Source organism: Hemicordylus capensis, chromosome 4 (assembly GCF_027244095.1).
Source record: "Hemicordylus capensis ecotype Gifberg chromosome 4, rHemCap1.1.pri, whole genome shotgun sequence".
Lineage (NCBI taxonomy): Eukaryota > Metazoa > Chordata > Lepidosauria > Squamata > Cordylidae > Hemicordylus > Hemicordylus capensis.
This window is the reverse complement of record NC_069660.1, coordinates 320,979,514-320,997,520: the sequence shown is the minus strand read 5'-3', so window position 1 is coordinate 320,997,520 and position 18,007 is coordinate 320,979,514. Positions and strand designations below refer to the sequence as shown.

Sequence of the window (18,007 nt, the reverse complement as noted above, 5' to 3'; positions counted from 1 at the left end):
TCCGCAGGCAGCGTTCTAGAACCAGTGCGTAACAAGCAGTTTGAGAACCTCTGGCCTCGGGGAGGGGGCTCTCTGCGGCTGCCCTGGGCTGCCATTCGGCCGGCAGGCACCTCTCCCACCACAGAGAGGCACTTCTGGGAAGGAGCCGCACAGAAGCAGCCAGGTAGGTGGGTCACGGGGGCCCTGTGCTCCTGACGGCTGGGGTCCTGGGACTGGGTGGTTGTTGCTGCCAAGAATGCTGCTTGCAATCCATCCCTTAACCTCACGACTCCCCTGTGAGGTAGGCTGGCTGGACAGAGACATTGACTTGCCCAGGGCTAGCATGTGAGCGTCATGGCTTCCGCATGGGCCCATCCACTTGCAGGGCTAGTTCTAGGTCTGGGGTGGGGGGGCCTGCTCAGTGTCCTGCTGGGTCAGGCCCAAGCAGGCCTCTCTAGTCCAGCGTCCTGTTTCCCACAGGGGCCCAGCAGATGCCTCTGGGTAGCCCACAGGCAGGAGGTGCAGGCAGGCTCTCCTGCAGTGGGACTCCTGGCCAACAAGGCTAGTGGCCCCCCTCTGGACACGGGTCCCCCAAGGAGCACAGGGAGGCTCACCTGGAGGGCTGTGACGGCAGGGAGTTCCACTTGCTGCTCCTGGGGGCTGCCAGATGGTGGCTCCCTCCCCCGCCCCCATGACCCAGAAGGCTGCTCTATCCGGGCCACTGGGGAGCAAAACCGAGCAGCCCCCAGCCAGGCCGAATCCTCCAGGAGAGAGCGGAGGGCTGGCGTCTGCCTGCCCACGGGGGGTGGGGTGCTGCATGCTGAGATGCTTGGGGCCTGCCCCACCCAGCGTCACAGCCACGCTCTCCTCACCCCCAAGCTAGCAAAAGGCCCAGAGTTCAAGATGTGCCAAGGCGACTTGGTGGATGCCCCGTTGGTTTCCCCTCAACGCAAGCCTTCTGGGCCAGGGAGCCGCCCCCCAAATGTGGGGACTGCCAGGCAGACAGTGGGCAGCGCTTGACAAGTGTACTGGAATTCGTGGCGGACCGGCTGGCGGGTGGGTGGGTGGGTGTCACGGGGCGGAGGGCTTCTCCTGGCCTCCTTTGCGAGTAACCCCCTGCGGGCAGCACCAGGACGGAGGAAGAGTGGGTTCCGCTGCTGAATGCCCTTACCCACGCGGCATGGTCACATTCTGAGGTGTCCTGGTGGGGCCTGGGATCCATCAAGCCTGGCCTCAGCACACTGGGCCCCAGCACCAGAGGAGTGTGCAAGAGCAGGGATGGCCCAGGGGCGGGGGGGGGGCTCTGTCGGCACCACCAGGGGTGGGTCTGGTGCCTTCTGGCTGCTGGGCTGGAGGAGGAGGCTTCATTCCTGTTCTCCCGTAATCCTGACACCAGTCCTGTAAAACATCCACCCTCCCGTTGTTCAGATGGGGGGGGCAGTGGTTTGTCTAAAAGGGCACCTAGGGAGCTCCTGTTGCTTTGCACCACAACAAAGCTGGAGGGAGGGCATGCTCCTTTCAACTCTGACCTGTGGCTTCTCAGGGAACATAGGAAGCTGCCATATACTGAGTCGGACCCTTGATCCTTCAAGCTCAGTATTGTCTTCATAGGCTGGCAGCGGCTTCTCCAAGGCTGCAGGCAGGAATCTCTCTCAGCCCTCTCTTGATGCTGCCAGTGAGGGAACTCGGAACCTAGATGCTCTTCTCAGAGCAGCTTCATCCCCTGAGGGGTATATCTTGCAGTGCTCACACATCAAGTCTCCCATTCATATGCAACCAGGGCAGACCCTGCTTAGCTATGGGGACCAGTCATGCTTGCGACCACAAGACCAGCCACAGGCGTAACGATAATAGGACAAGGGGAGACAGTTGTCTGGGGGCCCACTGCCTTGGGGGGCCCACCAGAGGAAAGTCACATGACTGACTCCCCCAGATGCACACCCACCTGGGCTTCCTTCCATTGTATTCATCCTCTGAAATTGATGTGAGTGTTAAGACCGGGAGCTACCAAAACAACAAAACCTCTCTCGCTCTCATCTCTATCTATCTATCTATGCCTCATTTAAGATTTCTTTACTTCATAAGCTGAGCTTCAGTGAGGGGGGGATCCATTTTAAAATCTTGTCTCTGGGCCCCCTCCAACTTTGCTACACCCCTGAGACCAGCTCTCCTCTCCTACCAGCTCTCCTCTCCTAACCCACAGTGGCCCGCCAGTGTGTGAAACGGGATGCTGGACTGGATGGGCCTCCTTGGGCCTGATCCAGCAGCAGGGCTCTTCTTCTGTTCTCAACAGCATCCCCTGCTCAACAAACAAAGCACCACGAAGAGAGGAGGAGGAGGACACGGAGGAGGGATTGCTGGGCAAAGTCAAGTCTGAACTCAATATTTAAACAAAAAGTGACAACTGATAATAATAATAATAATAATAATTAAATTAGGCATTATTAATTTGGTATTATTAGGTATTATTATTAATGCCTCTAAATACCAGCTGCAGGGGAGCAGCAGAAGCAGCAAGGGCCTGCCTTCCCTTCTTGCCTGTGGGCTCCCCAGAGGCATCTGGTGGGCCACTGTGTGAAACAGGATGCTGGATGAAACAGGCCTTGGACCTGATCCAGCAGGGCTGTTCTTAGGTTCTTAATCATAAATCTATGGAGCAGCAGCTCTCGAACATCAGGCTGCGCGGGGGGGGGGGGGATTGGGGTCCTGGCCAGAGCCACGAGGGGCAGAAGCAGTTCCAGCAGCCAGTCCAGGAAAAGGGCAACCGCCACAATCAGGGGGCTGGAGGGAGACCCCCCCCCACCAGGGAAGACCACCACGTTGGGGCCTTTTTTAGTTTATGGAGAAGGCAGGTAAGGGCGGGGGAGGCCTGGCAGAGGCAGGGCCGGACTGGGGGCACTGAGAGGGCGGGGGGATGTATGCAGGGAGGGTGCTGGGCTTGGAGCAGAATAATGGGTGCTTAGGCACCCTGCGGGTGGGGCACACTCAGAATATGCCCTGTTGCCCTGTGGGCCAGTCCGAGCCTGGGTAGAGGTGTGTAAAATTGTGCACAGTGTGGATCAAGAGGAGAGAGAGTTTTCCTCCCGCTCCCAAAGGAACATGGGAAGCTGCCATATACTGAGTCAGACCTTGGTCTATCTAGCTCAGTGTTGTCTTCACAGACTGGCAGCGGCTTCTTCAAGGTTGCAGGCAGGAATCTCTCTCCGCCCTATCTTGGAGATGCTGCCAGGGAGGAGACTTGAAACCTTCTGCTCTTCCCAGAGTGGCTCCATCCCCTGAGGGGAATCTTTGGCACTGCTCACACATCAAGTTTCCCATTCATATGCAACCAGGGTGGACCCTGCTTAGCTAAGGGGACAAGTCATGCTTGAACATAAGAACAGCCCTGCTGGATCAGGCCCACGGCCCATCTAGTCCAGCATCCTGTTTCACACAGTAGCCCACCAGATGCCGCTGGAAGCCCACAGGCAGGAGTTGAGGGCGTGCCCTCCCTCCTGCCATTACTCCCCTGCAACTGGTACTCAGAGAGGCATCCTGCCTTGGAGGCTGGAGGTGGCCCACAGCCCTCCGACTGGTAGCCATTGATAGACGTCTCCTCCATGAAGTCATTCAAACCCCTTTTAAAGTCATTCAGGCTGTTGGCTGTCACCACATCCTGTGGCAGAGAGTTCCACAACTGGATCACGCGTTGTGTGAAAAAGTACTTCCGTTTGTTGGTCCTAGACCTCCTGGCAATCAGTTTCATGGAGTGACCCCTGGTTCTAGTGTTGTGTGAGAGGGAAAAGAATTTCTCTCTCTCCACTTTCTCCATGCCATGCATGATTTTATAGACCTCTATCATGTCTCCCCGCAGTTGTCTTTTTTCTAAACTAAAAAGCCCCAGGTGTTGTAGTCTTGCCTCAAGAAAGGTATTCTAGGCCCCTGATCACCTTGGTTGCCCTCTTCTACACCTTTCCCAGTTCTACAATGTCCTTTTTAAGAAGTGGTGACCAGAATTGTACACAATACTCCAAGTGTGGCCGCACCATAGTTTTGTATAAGGGCAGTATGATATGAGCCGTTTTATTTTCAATCCCCTTCCTAATGATCCCTAGCATGGAATTGGCCTTTTTAACAGCTGTTGCACATTGAGTTGACACTTTCAACGAGTTCTTGCCCACCACGACCCCAAGATCCCTTTCCTGGTCAGTCACTGACAGCTCAGATCTCATCAAAGTAAACTTGAAGTTGGGGTTTTTTGTCCCAATGTAGCATCACTTTACTCTTGCCAACATTGAACCACATTTGCCACTTTGTTGCCCACTCCCCCAGTTTGGAGAGATCCTTTTGGAGCTGCTCACAATCCGTTTTGGATTTCACTACCCGGAAGAGTTTGGTATCATCTGCAAATTTGGCCACATCGCTGCTTACCCCTGCTTCTAGATCATTGATGAATAAATTAAAAAGCACCGGTCCCAGTACAGATCCCTGGGGGACCCCACTTCTTACTTCCCACCACTGTGAAAACTCTCCATTTATCCCTACCCTCTGTAGGTACCCGCTTGCTACCACCAGACCAGCTCTCCTCTCATAACATTATCAAAGAAGCTAATGCTGGGAGATTCAGGACAGACAAAAGGAGGTCCTTTCACAGCGTATAGTTAATGGGATTGGCTGCCGCTGGATGTGGAGCTGACCACCACTCTAGATGGTTTTTAAAGGGATGAGACAAACTCATGGAGGAGGACAGGGCGATCCCCTCAGGGCCAGCTGGGGGCATCATGCCCCTGCCAGCCAGGAGGGGGCCGTCTCCCTCTTCCCTCTGCTTGTGGGGGCTTCCCAGAGGCACCTGGCTGGCCGGCCACTGCGTGAAGCAGGATGCTGGACTAGGTGGGCCTCCCTGGGCCTGACCCTGCAGGGCTCTTCTGGTGTTCTTATTTGCTTGTCCTTCTATGAAAAAGGGCTAGTCGTTATTTCAAGTTAATTCATGTGGAGGAAATAAATGTGAGCGCTTGGGTCTTGAGTGACTGAATAAAGCTAAGGACTCCCAAGCTTGGGTCCCTAGATGTTGTTGGACTACAAGTCCTAGCATCCCCTTTGCCCCTGTGGCTAGGGAGGATGGACAGTGTAGTCCAATAACATCTGCGGTCCGGAGGCTGGGAAGGAAGCCCTGCACTAAGCAACAGGTCAGAGCAGTGGCTCCCAAAGGGATGCCTGAGGGGAGCCCCGAACTCCAGGGCCAACCTCTCAGGCCCACCCCTTGACTGCAAAGTTCCTCTCCCCAGCAGCTCCATGGGCTGCATTCCCCCCCGCCCCCAAGCAAGGGGACTGAGAGTAGACCTGAGAAGATGCTGGCCGGTTGGTTTTGCTGGAGTAGAAAAGAAAGGCCAGGGGCACTTGGGGCCAGATCTCAGGGCCAGGCCCAGTTGCTGCTCCCCCCCACAGGAGCCCTGATGGGGCCGAGGCGGGACCAGACTCCTCTGGCTGCACTGCAGCATTGGCCCCGCCCTTCAGGAGGGAAGAGTGGCCGCAGACTCCAGCCGCCCCCGCCCCCCGGGAAGCCCCTCTGCTCCCAGTCAGACCCTGGCACAGCAAGGCCCCAAGCGCCTCCCAGCACGGAGCTGAGCAGCACTCAGAAGCCACCTTGGAACCAAATCGGTGAGAAGTTTGTCTGCTTCTTTTGCTTCTTTTTAGAGGTGCCACAAGAAGGTCGAATGAGCAGAGATGCAAGAGTTCACAGAGGGACACACACAAACAGGCAGCCTCTAGCATACACGCATAACATCCAGCTATGCGCCAGTATTCAGGTGTACACAACATGCATGAATTGCAGAGTGAAATAGGCCCCAAAGAGAGGGGTCTGCCTTCGGGAGCTTCTGGCACTCTAAATTCGGACCATGGGGAGGGAGAAGGGAAAGACAAGAGCCAGATGCAATAGGAGTGGGGCGGGGCGAGAGGCCAGGGATGCCCGGAAGAGGAGCGCACACACAGAGTTCCCTGGCGCTGTTGTTGCTGCTGCACGAGCTGGAAGACCCCGAGGCCAGGCAGGGGCTGGTGCGCTCCTGGAATGCAAAGCAAGGGGAGACCACGAGAGAGAAGTCTAGTGGAGAGAGCTGGGGAGACTCAATGTGGCGCCACAGCCCTTTAAAAGCTGCCCGAGAGGAGGCGGCTCTTCTATGGCCCTGGGGGCGGGCGGGCGGGCCGGCGGAGACCGGAGCGGTGTGGTGGTGAAGCAAGCACCCCGGGGTGAGCCTGGAGCAAGGGGCAAAGAGCCTCCCGCCTTCCTCCGCCCCAGGGGCTTCCCTCCTTCCCAGGCGGCGCCTGCAGGGGGCGCAGCAGAGGCGCGCTGCTGCTTCTCGCGCTGCCGCTCCCGGCTTGAGGCGGCTAACCGCGCACAGCCCGAGCAGGAGCAGCCAGCCCGGTTCTTCTGGCAGCGGCGCTGCTGCTGCTGCTGCTTCGCCGGGCTCTGTCTGTTGCGCCTGCCTTGCCGAGGGGAGCCGGGGCGGTGCTTCCACCAGCCGGGAGGAGCTGCCGCCTCCTGCTGCTGCTGCTGATCAAAGCGGGCAAGAAGAGAAGGCGGGTCCTCTTGCCGCGGGGGGGGGGGCGTCGCCCTCGGTGCCCCCAGACCCAGCCGCGGCATGATGGGTCCCCGCCGCGGCCAAGCAAGCCCTTCGCCGCCGCCGCCTCTCCCTCCTCTGGCGCGGGGGCGGGCAGGTGCCTCTCCCCGGGGGCTTGGCTAGCGCAGAGCCGCCGTTGCAGACCAAGGGTCGAGGCCAGCCCAGCAGCAGCAGCGGCGGCGGCCGGCAGTGTCATTCCCATCCTGGGCAAGACAGGAGCCGTGCCGTGGGGAGGCCGGCGGGCGGGCGGGCCCCTGGCTCTCCTCCGGGACGCGGCATCGCGGATGCGGCAGCTGGAGCTCGCTGTGGCCGGGAGGTTGGTGGAAAACCGCGCAGCCTGTTGTTGCTCCCGCGGGGAGGGAGAGGCTTCTTGCCGGGCGGGGCCCGCGCGTGCTTGCTGCTGCTGGGCTGACCCAGGGAGGGAGGAGGTCCAAGCCTGGGCCCAGCCTGCCCAAGCAAAGTCCGTGGAAAGCCCGGCGGGAAGAGAGGCTGCCCGCCTGAGCCGCCGCCGCCGCCGCCGCCGGCGAGGCATTTGATCTGGGAGAGCCAAGCAGCCGCTCCCAGACTGGCCCGAAGACGGTGCCGTTGAGCAGCGCCGTCGTCTCCCGCGGGCAGCAAAGGGCCGGCCCTCTGGAGAGAAGAACGCGCTCTTGGGTGGCCTTTGCTCGGCCAGGAGGAGGCGCTCTTCCCTGGGGGGGCTTTCCAGCAAGGAGGTCTGGAGGGAGGGCGTGCTTTCCACCCGGGCGCGCCGCCTGGCCTCCCCACTTGCTCTGCGCCCAGCAGGCAGGGAGGGAGGGCCGGGGGCCGCCTCAGGCAGAGAAAAGGGTCGCGGGGCTGGATCCACTCTGGCAGGCAGGCAAGCGGCAGCCGGAGCCTCTTCCAGAGTCCCAGGCGACCAGGATGAGCAAGACCCCCTCCCCAAAGGCCAGGGCAGCCCGAGACTGGGCCCTGTTTGCCATGCCTTTTACAGACGGGGGGAGGAGCCTGCGGGGGATGAGAGCCCAAATCCAGAGAGCCCACCACCGTCTCCAAGGGCCGAGACCCACATTCTGGCTTGGCGGGCTGTGGAGCCCCCCCTGGGCCCAAGCCAGCCGTAGGCATGGAGGATATCCGTAGGCACGAGGTTTAATGAGCCATAATGGGCACCTCCCCCCCCCCCCGCCATTTCTCCTTGACACCCTGGCCAAACCTCAGGCCCGGCTGATCTATTTTCAGTGCTGCTTCTCCTTGGCTGAAAAGGAATGCCTTCTGGGTCCTGTTCCACCCTTCCACTCACTGAGAAGGCCTTCCTCTTTGTATGCGGATTGCTTCAGTTAGAGAGACACGGGGGTCCAGAGTGCTCAGGGATGAGGCGAGCCTCCAGCACAGGGAGCAGCCTGGCAGGGAAGTTCCTTTGCTGCCCCAAAGTGAAGACAAGACCCTTTGTCTTCACTCTCTTCCTGTTTGTTTTCAAAGAGGGAGACTCTCTTTCTGTTTGTTTTGAAATATCTCCTCAATTTTATAACAATTACTTTTCAGCTCTTTCCAGTATGGAACATACTTTTTTTTGCTTGAAAAATCCATTAATTGATGGGTTTTTCTGCACTAGTCATTGGTGCAGCATGCTGCATACTTTAGCTATTGAGAAAGCGGGAGCTTTTTTGGTTGGTGGGTGCTGGCATTCATTGTCCCATTTTGCATTTGTAAGGCGGAGGAATACCTTATGAATGCAAAATGGGACAATACATGCTCTGCCTTGAGGGGGAATTCAAGGCAGAGTTGAAAGATTCCTGCAATAATGAATGATATAGTAGTCTCTTGCCACCCAATCCTGCAGGGGCTGTGTGTACTCAGAAATAAATCATGTTGAATGTGTATTGTTGCAACCAAGGAAGCTTCATATACTGTACTTAAAAGCAGAACCAGTTTTAAGTTGAGCTTTGTTAGCTGAGACCAGGCTGCATGGCTCCTGAGAGCGTGCAGACTTCACCATGATGCAAGCTGTTGTTTTCTGAACTGCAACTTAAGACCTAAGAGCTCACGCAGAAATCATTGACAGAGGGGAGGGTGGGGAGCATCTGTGATTACAATGAATTTCTAGATGATTTAATATGCATTGCTTAAGCCTTATTAAGTGCTACTGTGCTCAAGTTCAACACTCCAATATTGTATTAAGAAAAATGTCATTGACCAAAGTTCTCTTTTTATATCTGAATATGTATTGAGGGGGAAAGTGTGCATTTGGACTCTTGAAACACAGAGGGGGGAGTGAAGTTGTATTTTGAAATGTGATATTTTATTGCAATTATTAGACAATGATTCAGAAAATTGCAATTCATGTTCAATACTACTTCAATATAAGTGCCCCAGGCTGCAATTTTTTAAAAAATGGCCATATAACCTGCCCTCCTCCAGACTTCTGCAATCCCTCCCCCCCCCCCGACTTTTGAGGCTGGCTGTGGATCAGCGGGCTGGGCACTTGTCGAGATACAGGGAAAAGTGACTTTCCACCCACAGAAGGTCTCTGGCCAATGAGGAGAAGGGAGGGAAGGATGGCTGGCTGGCTAGTAGCCAATGAAGCAGCCCCAGTGGAGGTTTCAGTTAGGCCAAGGAGGCAGCTCTCTGGAACAGGGTCCCACACTTGGTTGGGTCCCTAGGTGGTGTTGAACGAAGGAGAGGAGAGGAGAGCTGGTCTGGTGGGAGCAAGCAGGACTGGTCCCCTTAGCTAAGAGGGGTCCGCCCTGGTTGCATATGGATGGGAGACTAGACGTGAGCACTGGAAGATCTTCCCCCAGGGATCCCCCCTAATAAAGGGGATGGAGCCCCTCTGGAAAGAGCAGCAGAAGGTCCCAAGTTCCCTCCCTGGCAGCATCTCCAAGATCGGGCTGAGAGAGACTCCTGCCTGCAGCCTTGGTGAAGCCGCTGCCAGTCTGTGTAGACAATGCTGAGCTAGATGGACCAAGGGTCTGACTCGGTAGATGGCAGCTTGCTATGCTCCTAAGGACTCTTACCAGTGGAAGGCATGGTATGACTCCTAATGAGTGGCCTGGCCCTACGCCTGGCCTAGAAGAATGGGTGACGTGACACGGTTGCCGGTCAAACGTGTGAGTGAGAGAGAGAGAGACTGAGAGTTTGGTTTTGTCCCTCCTCTGTGTCAGGCTCGCTGCTTCACATGGGACTGGGGTTGGGGCTGCCATTTCTGACCAACCTCCTTTCAAGCCGCCGGAGGAGACCAAAGGGAGCCCAGCCCATGGCAGCTTCCTCTGTCCCTCACGACAGCTCCCCTCAGCTGCAGGCACAATGGCCAAAGCCTGATGATGGATCAGGATGATGGGAGTTGTAGTCGGACACCCTCTGGGCACCCAAGCTGGGGAACCCCCTGCTCTATTGCAGCCTTTCACTCCATTGAAGAGTGTAGGAAGAAGTCAGCTGCTGGGTCAGACCCGGCAGGGGATCCACCGGAGAGGCCAGCCTCTTTGCTTTCCCGCAGTGGCTGGGCAGGTGCCTCTGGCAGACTCTAGATGGTCCCTCCTGCTTCTAGTGCCCTTCTCTAGAAATTTCTCCAGCCTCTCGTTAGAACCATCTTCAAAGAGCCAACCCCCAAATGCTACTCCACACCCTCCTGGGTGGAGGGAAGGAGGTCAGTTTTGACTGGGTCTGTGGTGTGGGTCTAACTTCCCGCCTTATGTTGTTTCTCCCCATCAATCCCCCCACCCCCACGCATTGCTTCGATTTGCCCTTGAAGTGGCTTTGGGGACAAATCACAGCATTGGGAAAGATTTTTGGGGAACAGGGTCAGGGAAAGGTGCTGACCTCCTTGTGTGCCTGGTGGTCCCAATCACTATTCTGCCCCCCCCCCACCGCGTGCATCTTACAGGTGAAACTCGGAAAATTAGAATATCGTGCAAAAGTCCATTAATTTCAGAAATACAAATTAAAAGGTGAAACTGATATATGAGATAGACGCATTACATGCAAAGCGAGATAAGTCAAGCCTTAATTTGTTATAATTGTGATGATCATGGCGTACAGCTCATGAGAACCCCAAATCCACAATCCCAGAAAATTAGAATATTGTGAAAAGGTTCAACAGTCTAGGCTCCAGGTGTCCCACTCCAATCAGCTAATCAATCCATAACACCTGCAAAGGGTTCCTGAGCCTTTAAATGGTCTCTCAGTCTGGTTCATTAGGAATCACAATCATGGGAAAGACTGCTGACTTGACAGTTGTGCAGAAAACCATCATTGACACCCTCCATAAGGAGGGAAAGCCTCAAAAGGTAATTGCAAAAGAAGTTGGATGTTCCCAAAGTGCTGTATCAAAGCACATTAATAGAAAGTTGTGTGGAAGAAAAAGGTGCACAAGCAGCAGGGATGACCGCAGCCTGGAGAGGATTGTCAGGAAAAGGCCATTCAAAAGTGTTGGGGACTTTCACAAGGAGTGGACTGAGGCTGGAGTTAGTTATCTTCTTCTTCTGAGGATCATATTCTGTGATGGGGGCTGCCCAATTTCTGTCCTGAGAAAACCTGAGAACCAGCCCCTGCCCTTGGGCTGCCTCTCGCCACGAGGAAACTGAGCTGGCAGCCCAGCCACCCTTTTTGCCTGGGGAGAAACCACCTGGAATAAGACAGTCACCCCTCCCTCCCTGCCGCTGCCCTCCTTGGTAGGCTCTAAATGCTTCCTTTTCCCTGGTGTATGGATTGGCAACCTCTTCAATCTACTGGCTGGGCCGGGCAAACAGCATCCCACCACCTCTCTCTCTCTCTCTCTCCCTGGGATCAGTGTGTGTTGATGCACTGACCTCCCCCGCCTCCCCAAGGCAGTCTTTGACATCATCAGGAGTGCTTCCTGGGTGGTGCAGAAAGGTAGATTTGGAACGTGACACACACACACCCCTCCAGTGCTGGTGCTGCCTGCGTGTCAGCAGGCCCCATGGAAGTGGTGTGCTCTCGGAGCCCTCCTGTCCTCCAGGAAATGTGGAATGACCGGGGGGGGGTCCTCTTCCCCCTCAGACCTGGGTGGGGGCAGAGATGATCCCTCCCTCCCTGGTGGGGAAGGATTGTGCTTTTTATCATGGAGTTATCATCTACCTGCCGGTGAGGATATTTTCCTGATGGCAAGTCCTGGGACTCTGTGAAGGGCGAGGAGGAGGGTGACTCAGCCACAGCCTGTCACAAGGCAGGCTCCTTATCAAAAGTCTCCATTTTGCACTGTGTGGAAAAGGACTTCCTCTTGTCGGTCCTCAATTTCCCAACCTTCAGTTCCATGGGGTGACCCCTGGTTCTATCTAGTGTGGTGAGAGAGGGAGGAAGACTTCTCTCTGTCCACCCTCTCCACTCCATGCATCATTTTATACACCTCAGTCATGTTTCCTTTTAGTCGCCTTGGTTGCCCTCTTCTGCACCTTCTCCAGTTGTGGCCACAACATAGATTTGCATAAGGGCTTTATAATACTAGCATTCTTATTTTCAAACCCGTCCCTAATGGTCCCCAGCACGGAATTGGCCTTTCCCCACAGCTATTATGTACAGAGCTGTCCACCACGACCCCCAGATCTCTCTCCTGTCAATCACTGACAGCTCAGATCCCATCAGCGTATATGTGGTTGGGATTTTAGTTCCAATATGCATCACTTTACACTTGCTTACATTGAACCACATTTGCCATTTTGTTGCCCACTCACCCAGTTTGAGAGATCCTTTTGGAGCTCCTCACAATCTCTTTTGGATTTCACTACCCTAAATAGTTGTGTCATCTGCAAATTTGGCCACTTCGCGACTCCCCCGACTTCTAGATCATTTATGAACATGTTATTGAGCACTGGTCCCTGTACAGATCCTTGGGGAGCCCACTTCTCACTTCCCTCCTTGTGAAAACTGACCATTGATTCCTACACTCTGTTACTGTTTTGTTCTTAAATATGCTTTCCATTAATTTGCCCGGCACCGAAGTTAAGCTAACTGGCCTGTAATTTCCTGGATCCCTTCTTCATAACTGAAGTTATATTAGCTACTTTCCAGTTCTCTGGAAAGAGGCAGAGGCAGAAAGAAAGAGCCTGATTTTAGGGACAAGTTACATATTTTAGCTAGGAGATCAGCAATTTCACATCCTTCCGAACTCTTGGGTGGATGCTGTCTGGCCCTGGTGATTTGTTAATTTTTAGTTTTTCATGACAGAAAACTAAAGAGCATCTTCCCTCGTCCCCTCAAATTGGCCGAGTTCTTCAACCTCTAAACCTGAGCAGCTCAGTTCAGTTTAGGGCATATGGTCAGTATCCTCTGCGGTGAAGACCTTGTGGGAGAGCTCGCTCATGTTCATAGCCACTCAGTCAAGAGAAGCCCTTGATGTTTCTCGACAGCACTGGTTTGTGAAGAGGAGGCCTATGAGGTGAGGGCACTTGTTGTGCTTCCAAGGCTGCCTCCTCAGGATCTCTAGAAACACAGGAAGCAACTGTGCCTGTGGGAGCAGCTTTCTGAAGTCACTTAGACTTGCAATCAAGGGCGCATCATCTTTGCCCACCCACCCTCCATCAGTGCCTGCTTCAGGGGAAGGGGTGGGTGGGGCTCCAAATCCACCAGGGGCAATGCAGAAGTAGGGAAGCTACTTACCCTAACCCTAGGAAGTTGCCTTCTACTGTGTGAGACCACTGGGGCATCTAGCTCAGCACTGTCTGCTCTGACTGGCAGTGGCTCACCAGGGTTTTGGACAGACTTCCCCAGCCCTCCCTGGAAAAGTTGCCAGCTCTGCCCCTGATCTGCAGCCTCCTCATCCTGCAGCAGCTGGGCCTTCTCTGTGGTGGCTCCTCTGCTTTAGGGATCCTCACCCCAGAGAGTGAGCGCAGAGGAGTTTTCTTTCTGGAGCCAGGTGGAACGCCTTTTCTTCTCCTAGGGTCCCCAGATGCTCCTGGACTACAACTCCCATCACACCCAGCCACAATGGCCAAGGGAGTTGTAATCCAACAAGACTTAGCTGGGAAACCCTGGCCTCGCCTGCCTGCCTGCCTGCCTGCCTCTCTGGGCTGATGGGCAGCCCCGAAGCAGAGGTGCCCCTAGGTCAGTTTGGAGCCTGGGCCTAAAGGCCTTTGGAGGCTCAGGCTGGAGCCCCCCCCCCTCCACCCGCAAGCTAAGCATCTTCATCCCCCCCTACACACACACTGTGACACACGCAGTATCTTTAACACGTGGGTTGTCTTCAACACAAACAGCGACGGAACCCAGAACCTAGGCCTATAAAAGCAGGTCTGTCTATGCAGACATGCCTGACGAGCAGGGGCACTTCGCAGCTCCCCACCCCACATATTCCCTTCCCCACTGCTCGCCGGGCTGGAGGAGGGCGGGGGCCGAGCGGGGAGGCCGCTCTAGCTGGCGGGGCGCCTGAAGGGCAAGCGCGGCCTTGGCGGGGAGCGTCTGACCCGGCCAGCCATCCCGGCATGCGGCTGCTGCTGCTGCAACACTGGACCGCCTTCCCGCCCCGCCCCTTCTCTCCCCGCCCCCCCCCCCACCGCGCGCTCCGTTTCTGCTGCGGGCCGCTCCACGAGCTCCGTCGGGGGGCCCCGCCCCCTCCCTCCCCCCCCGCGCCGGGGAGCGGCGGCGTCGCCGAGGGCCCGGCCATCCCAACGGGCCGCCGCCGGCCGGAGAGCGAGGGGGCGGGGCCGAGAGAGTCCCCGCCCCCGGCCGCTCGCCCAGGTGAGGGGGGAGGGCCTTAAAGACCCGGAAGCGGCGCTCTAGCCGGCCCGGAGCAGGTAAGCGAGAGGCAGGCAGGCAGGCACCCCCCCGGGGCTCCCCTGGCAACCCCCCCCTCGCAAGACCGGGCAGGGACCCCGAGGGCGCCCGCCCGGCCTGCAGTGCTCGCCGGCTGTGCCCGTGGAGGAAGCAGCGCCAGGCCGGCTGCTGGCCTCTCCTCCCCCGGTCCCGCCCCGCCTTCGTCGTCCTCCTCCTCTGGGTGGGCTGCGCCGTGTCGGGCTTGTGGGGCAGACGGAGGGAGAGGCCCAGAGTGGCCCGCCTGAGGACTACACTGTACACTACAGCTCCCATCACCCCCCCTGCGAGTCACTACAGCTCCCATCACCCCCCCTGCGAGTGGTGGGAGCTGCAGAGCCGCCTCAGGCGGCGCGGGCTGTCGCGGGGAAGCAGCTGCCGCCCCCAGAGGCGGATGATGCCGCTGCCACCGCCGCCGCCTCTCCTCCGCGTGCAGCAGCGCGAGAAGCCTTGGCGGCCCCGCTTCCGCTGCGGCGGCTCCTCTCCCCGGCGGGTCCCTGTGGCAGCCGCCCCCTCCCCCTCCCCCCCCCGCGCGGCCCCGCCGGCTGCGGCCGCCAACTGCCGCCTCGTGCAAGAGGGCAGCCGCCGCCGCCGCGTTTCCTTCCTGTGGCGGAGACTTCCCCTCCCGGGCGGACTCCGGCTCTGCTGCTCCTGCGGGCTGGCGGGCGGCAGGGGCCTGAGGGACTACTGGCACCTGGAGCTTGCCCGCGGGGCTTCCTGCTGGCCACGCCGGCCAGGCCAGATCTCTCCGCCGGGGTGTTGCCTTGAGTTGAAGGCGGAAGGGCTGCAGCGAAGCAGGAGTCCTAACATTCCGCCCAGAGAGCCGCGGCGGCTGCCCTTTGTCTTCCGCGAGGGCCCTGTCAAAAAAGTGCTGCTCAGCTCGGAGGATGGAAAACCTTCTGAAGGATGAAACTGTTTAGCAGGCAGAAGCGCAGGCCCTGCGGAAGGAGAGCCGGCAGGGCCTCTGCAAAGGCATATCTTGTTGCACCAGCCCTTCGGAGTTCTTTGAGCGGGTTAACTACAGCATGGTACCGTTTATTAGTGTATGGGGTTGAGTTTTGAATGAAACCCCTTTACCTTAGAGGGGCATGGGAGTGCCTCTTTAGTTAAGGTGAGCAGCAGCTAAAAATAAAAATGGTTCTGCTGTGTTAAACCTCAAAATGGTATTGCTCCTAAATGCAACATGCTTCTCCGTGGCCTTGAGGGCATTCTTGCTGGTGCCAGGCACTCATAGGAACATAGGAAACTGCCATATACTGAGTCAGACCATTGGTCTATCCTCCATCCTCCCTGTCTTGATCTGGGCCTCAAAGACCAGGGGAAAGTGTGGGTGCATGGAGGGCAAGCACCATCGGTGACATTGTACAACAACATGATGGATCACGTGGCACGTCTGTTAAGTCATCAGCCTTCGGTTCCCATTTCCCAACTTTGTGCACTTTGAGCCAAAATAAGATTTCAGGTCAAACATATGTTTGGCTTCTGTGACTTTCTAACCATGTTTGTTATCTATTGCTCCGCAAAATCGTATAACGGTGTTTACCCTTCTGCGAACACATAGTTGAACATCATGCACTCTCCCACCCCTGCTTCCAGTGCACACCCTCCAGCTTACTTGCTTGACACTCTCTGCCTCAATGGCAGCCCGTTTGAATTCCACCGTGAGTCAAGGAGTGGCTGGAGCCTTACTAGATGCACAAAGATCTGTGATAATGCCTGTGCTAATAAAAACCTTTTTGTTCACAGGCCAGGAAAGAAGGAAGCGGGCAGCTCTGGAACCCAGGGCCTCGTGTGTATTTTTCACATGGGGCGTTTGAAAAGATGAGTGAGCAGGAGACTACCTCTGTTACTTGCCATCTGGAATGGGCTCGGAACTTGAAGACATTGGGAGAACCTGTGCTGCATATTCTTGGCCTCTAGGCTTTCTCCACTCGGATCCTGCCTTGAGCTCCAGAGGGTGAACTCCGGTCCTTCTGACTCTGAAGTTGCACGGCAGCTCTTGGTTTTGCTTCTGCAGAGGAACACCTCTTTGGGGAGCAGACCTTCTCCCAGTGCCAAAATAGGGTCTCCTGGAGCCTCGCGCTTTGAGCAGCAGCAGGACTCTAACCAGTGGGCTAGAAACCCAAAGGCAAGGAGGATGACTGACTCACGGGTGAAAAGTAAGTACAGTGTATCGGGTCGATCGTGGAATCATTAGAGTGTGAGTGAGTGAGTGAGTGAGTGAGGAGGCTTAGACTGGATGGAGGACTTGTTTGTAGGCTTTGGAAAGTTGCCCAGATTCACTTGTGGGCCTTCAGTTTACAGTTGCATCTGTGGATGCCAGGAGCTGGACAGAAGGAAAACAGCAATAGATTTGAGTCTTCCCTTCCCCATGAGGAGTAAAAGTAGTGCGTAGCTCCTGGTCCCAGTGTGACTTGTAGCTAACCAGGGCTCTTAGTAACTGAGAGTACCTCAACCTCTTCCCTGTGCACAGTGTTCTTACTATGCAGGTTAGAAGGTGGCTTACTGGGCCATTTTCTTAGTGGAAGGTCTTCAGACATGTAGACTTTATAGAGCTCTTGTTTAAGCAGATTGAGAACATAAAATGCACTTCTGGCCTGTGCATCCCTGTGGAACTTCAAAGGGTGTTCAGTCAGAAGAATGTTTGGCTCTGAAGGATAAACTGTGACTTGGCTTATAGTACCCCAAGATGCGGAGATGTTTAATGCTGATGAAGCGTCTGTTTCCAGCCACATCTCTTGAAAGGTGGGGTGTTACTAGGCCAGATGATCACTCAGGGTCCTTAAATCAATAGCTGCCATGGGTTTGGGGTGAGGGGAATCATAATGTGGCAATTGTTGGTACCAGGGACCATTTGCTACTTCTCTGATGAAAACTCCTCTCTCTTTGCCATAGGGCGCTCTTCTTTCTTCCACCCTTGGCCATCGTAGAGATACACTATTTTTCCAGTTCTGTCCCAGAAAAAGGTGGTGAACCTGGAAGCTCTTTTGTTCTGTGCTTATGTGAAGGGCCAGTGCCTATCATGTGTGTAGCTGAGCGCAGATGGGGAGGGGGTGGTTGCTCAGTGGCAGAGCTCCTGCTTTGCCTGCAGGAGGCTCCAGGTTCAGTCCACAGCAGCAGCTCCAAGTAGGGCTACTCTGTCTGAGAGCTGGAAGGCTGCTGCCAGTCAGTGCAGACAATCCTGAGCTAGAGGGCCATGTAAAGGATGCCTGGGGGTTCAGAGTGGGACTCCCAGCTCTTCTCCACCAAGCAGCTCCTAGTCCCTGAAAAGCAGGCGGCCACCGTCTCCTCTTAGGAGAGATTATGCCTAGCAGGGTGCGGGATTTGGGGTTTCCTAGCCCCCCGCTTAATCCTCCCTGTTTCCCCAGAACCAGGGTAGTTTAGGCTCACCCCAACAGGTCTAGTACTCGTAGGTGGTAGCTTGACTGGCAGCTGGTTCCCAGAGTACCCCAAAACCCACACTCAGGTTGCCTTTATAAGAGTTTGTTTAACTACAGTAACAAGGAATTGGTTTGGAAGCGGAAAGAACGCAGGTATAAGAAATGATATTAAAAAGTTTAATTATTACCTAGCACTGTTCTAAGAGTCTTATAGATATACTTAAAAGCAGAATCTCAGTCCAAGTTCTGGTTCAGCTGACACCACGTAAAAATAGAGACCTTTTATGTATCCTTTTGAGAAAAGAATCCAAGGAG

At 55.9% G+C, this 18,007-nt stretch overlaps 1 protein-coding gene across 6 annotated transcripts in view; it reads left to right on the top strand.

Moving 5' to 3' along the window:
- Positions 1 to 47: 47 nt before the first annotated feature.
- Positions 48 to 18,007, top strand: part of MROH1 (maestro heat like repeat family member 1) — a 72,851-nt gene continuing 54,891 nt past the window's right edge. Inside the window, exons 1-2 of one of the 6 annotated variants that reach the window (XM_053244934.1) lie at positions 48 to 163; positions 16,059 to 16,471. In XM_053244934.1, coding sequence (XP_053100909.1) covers positions 16,450 to 16,471 — 22 coding nt within the window. In that variant the 5' untranslated portion in view covers positions 48 to 163; positions 16,059 to 16,449. Of the gene's footprint in view, positions 164 to 6,758; positions 6,892 to 14,163; positions 14,297 to 14,619; positions 15,424 to 16,058; positions 16,472 to 18,007 lie in introns of those variants that run through there. The other 5 variants (XM_053244933.1, XM_053244931.1, XM_053244937.1 and 2 more) reach the window with 5 other exon arrangements.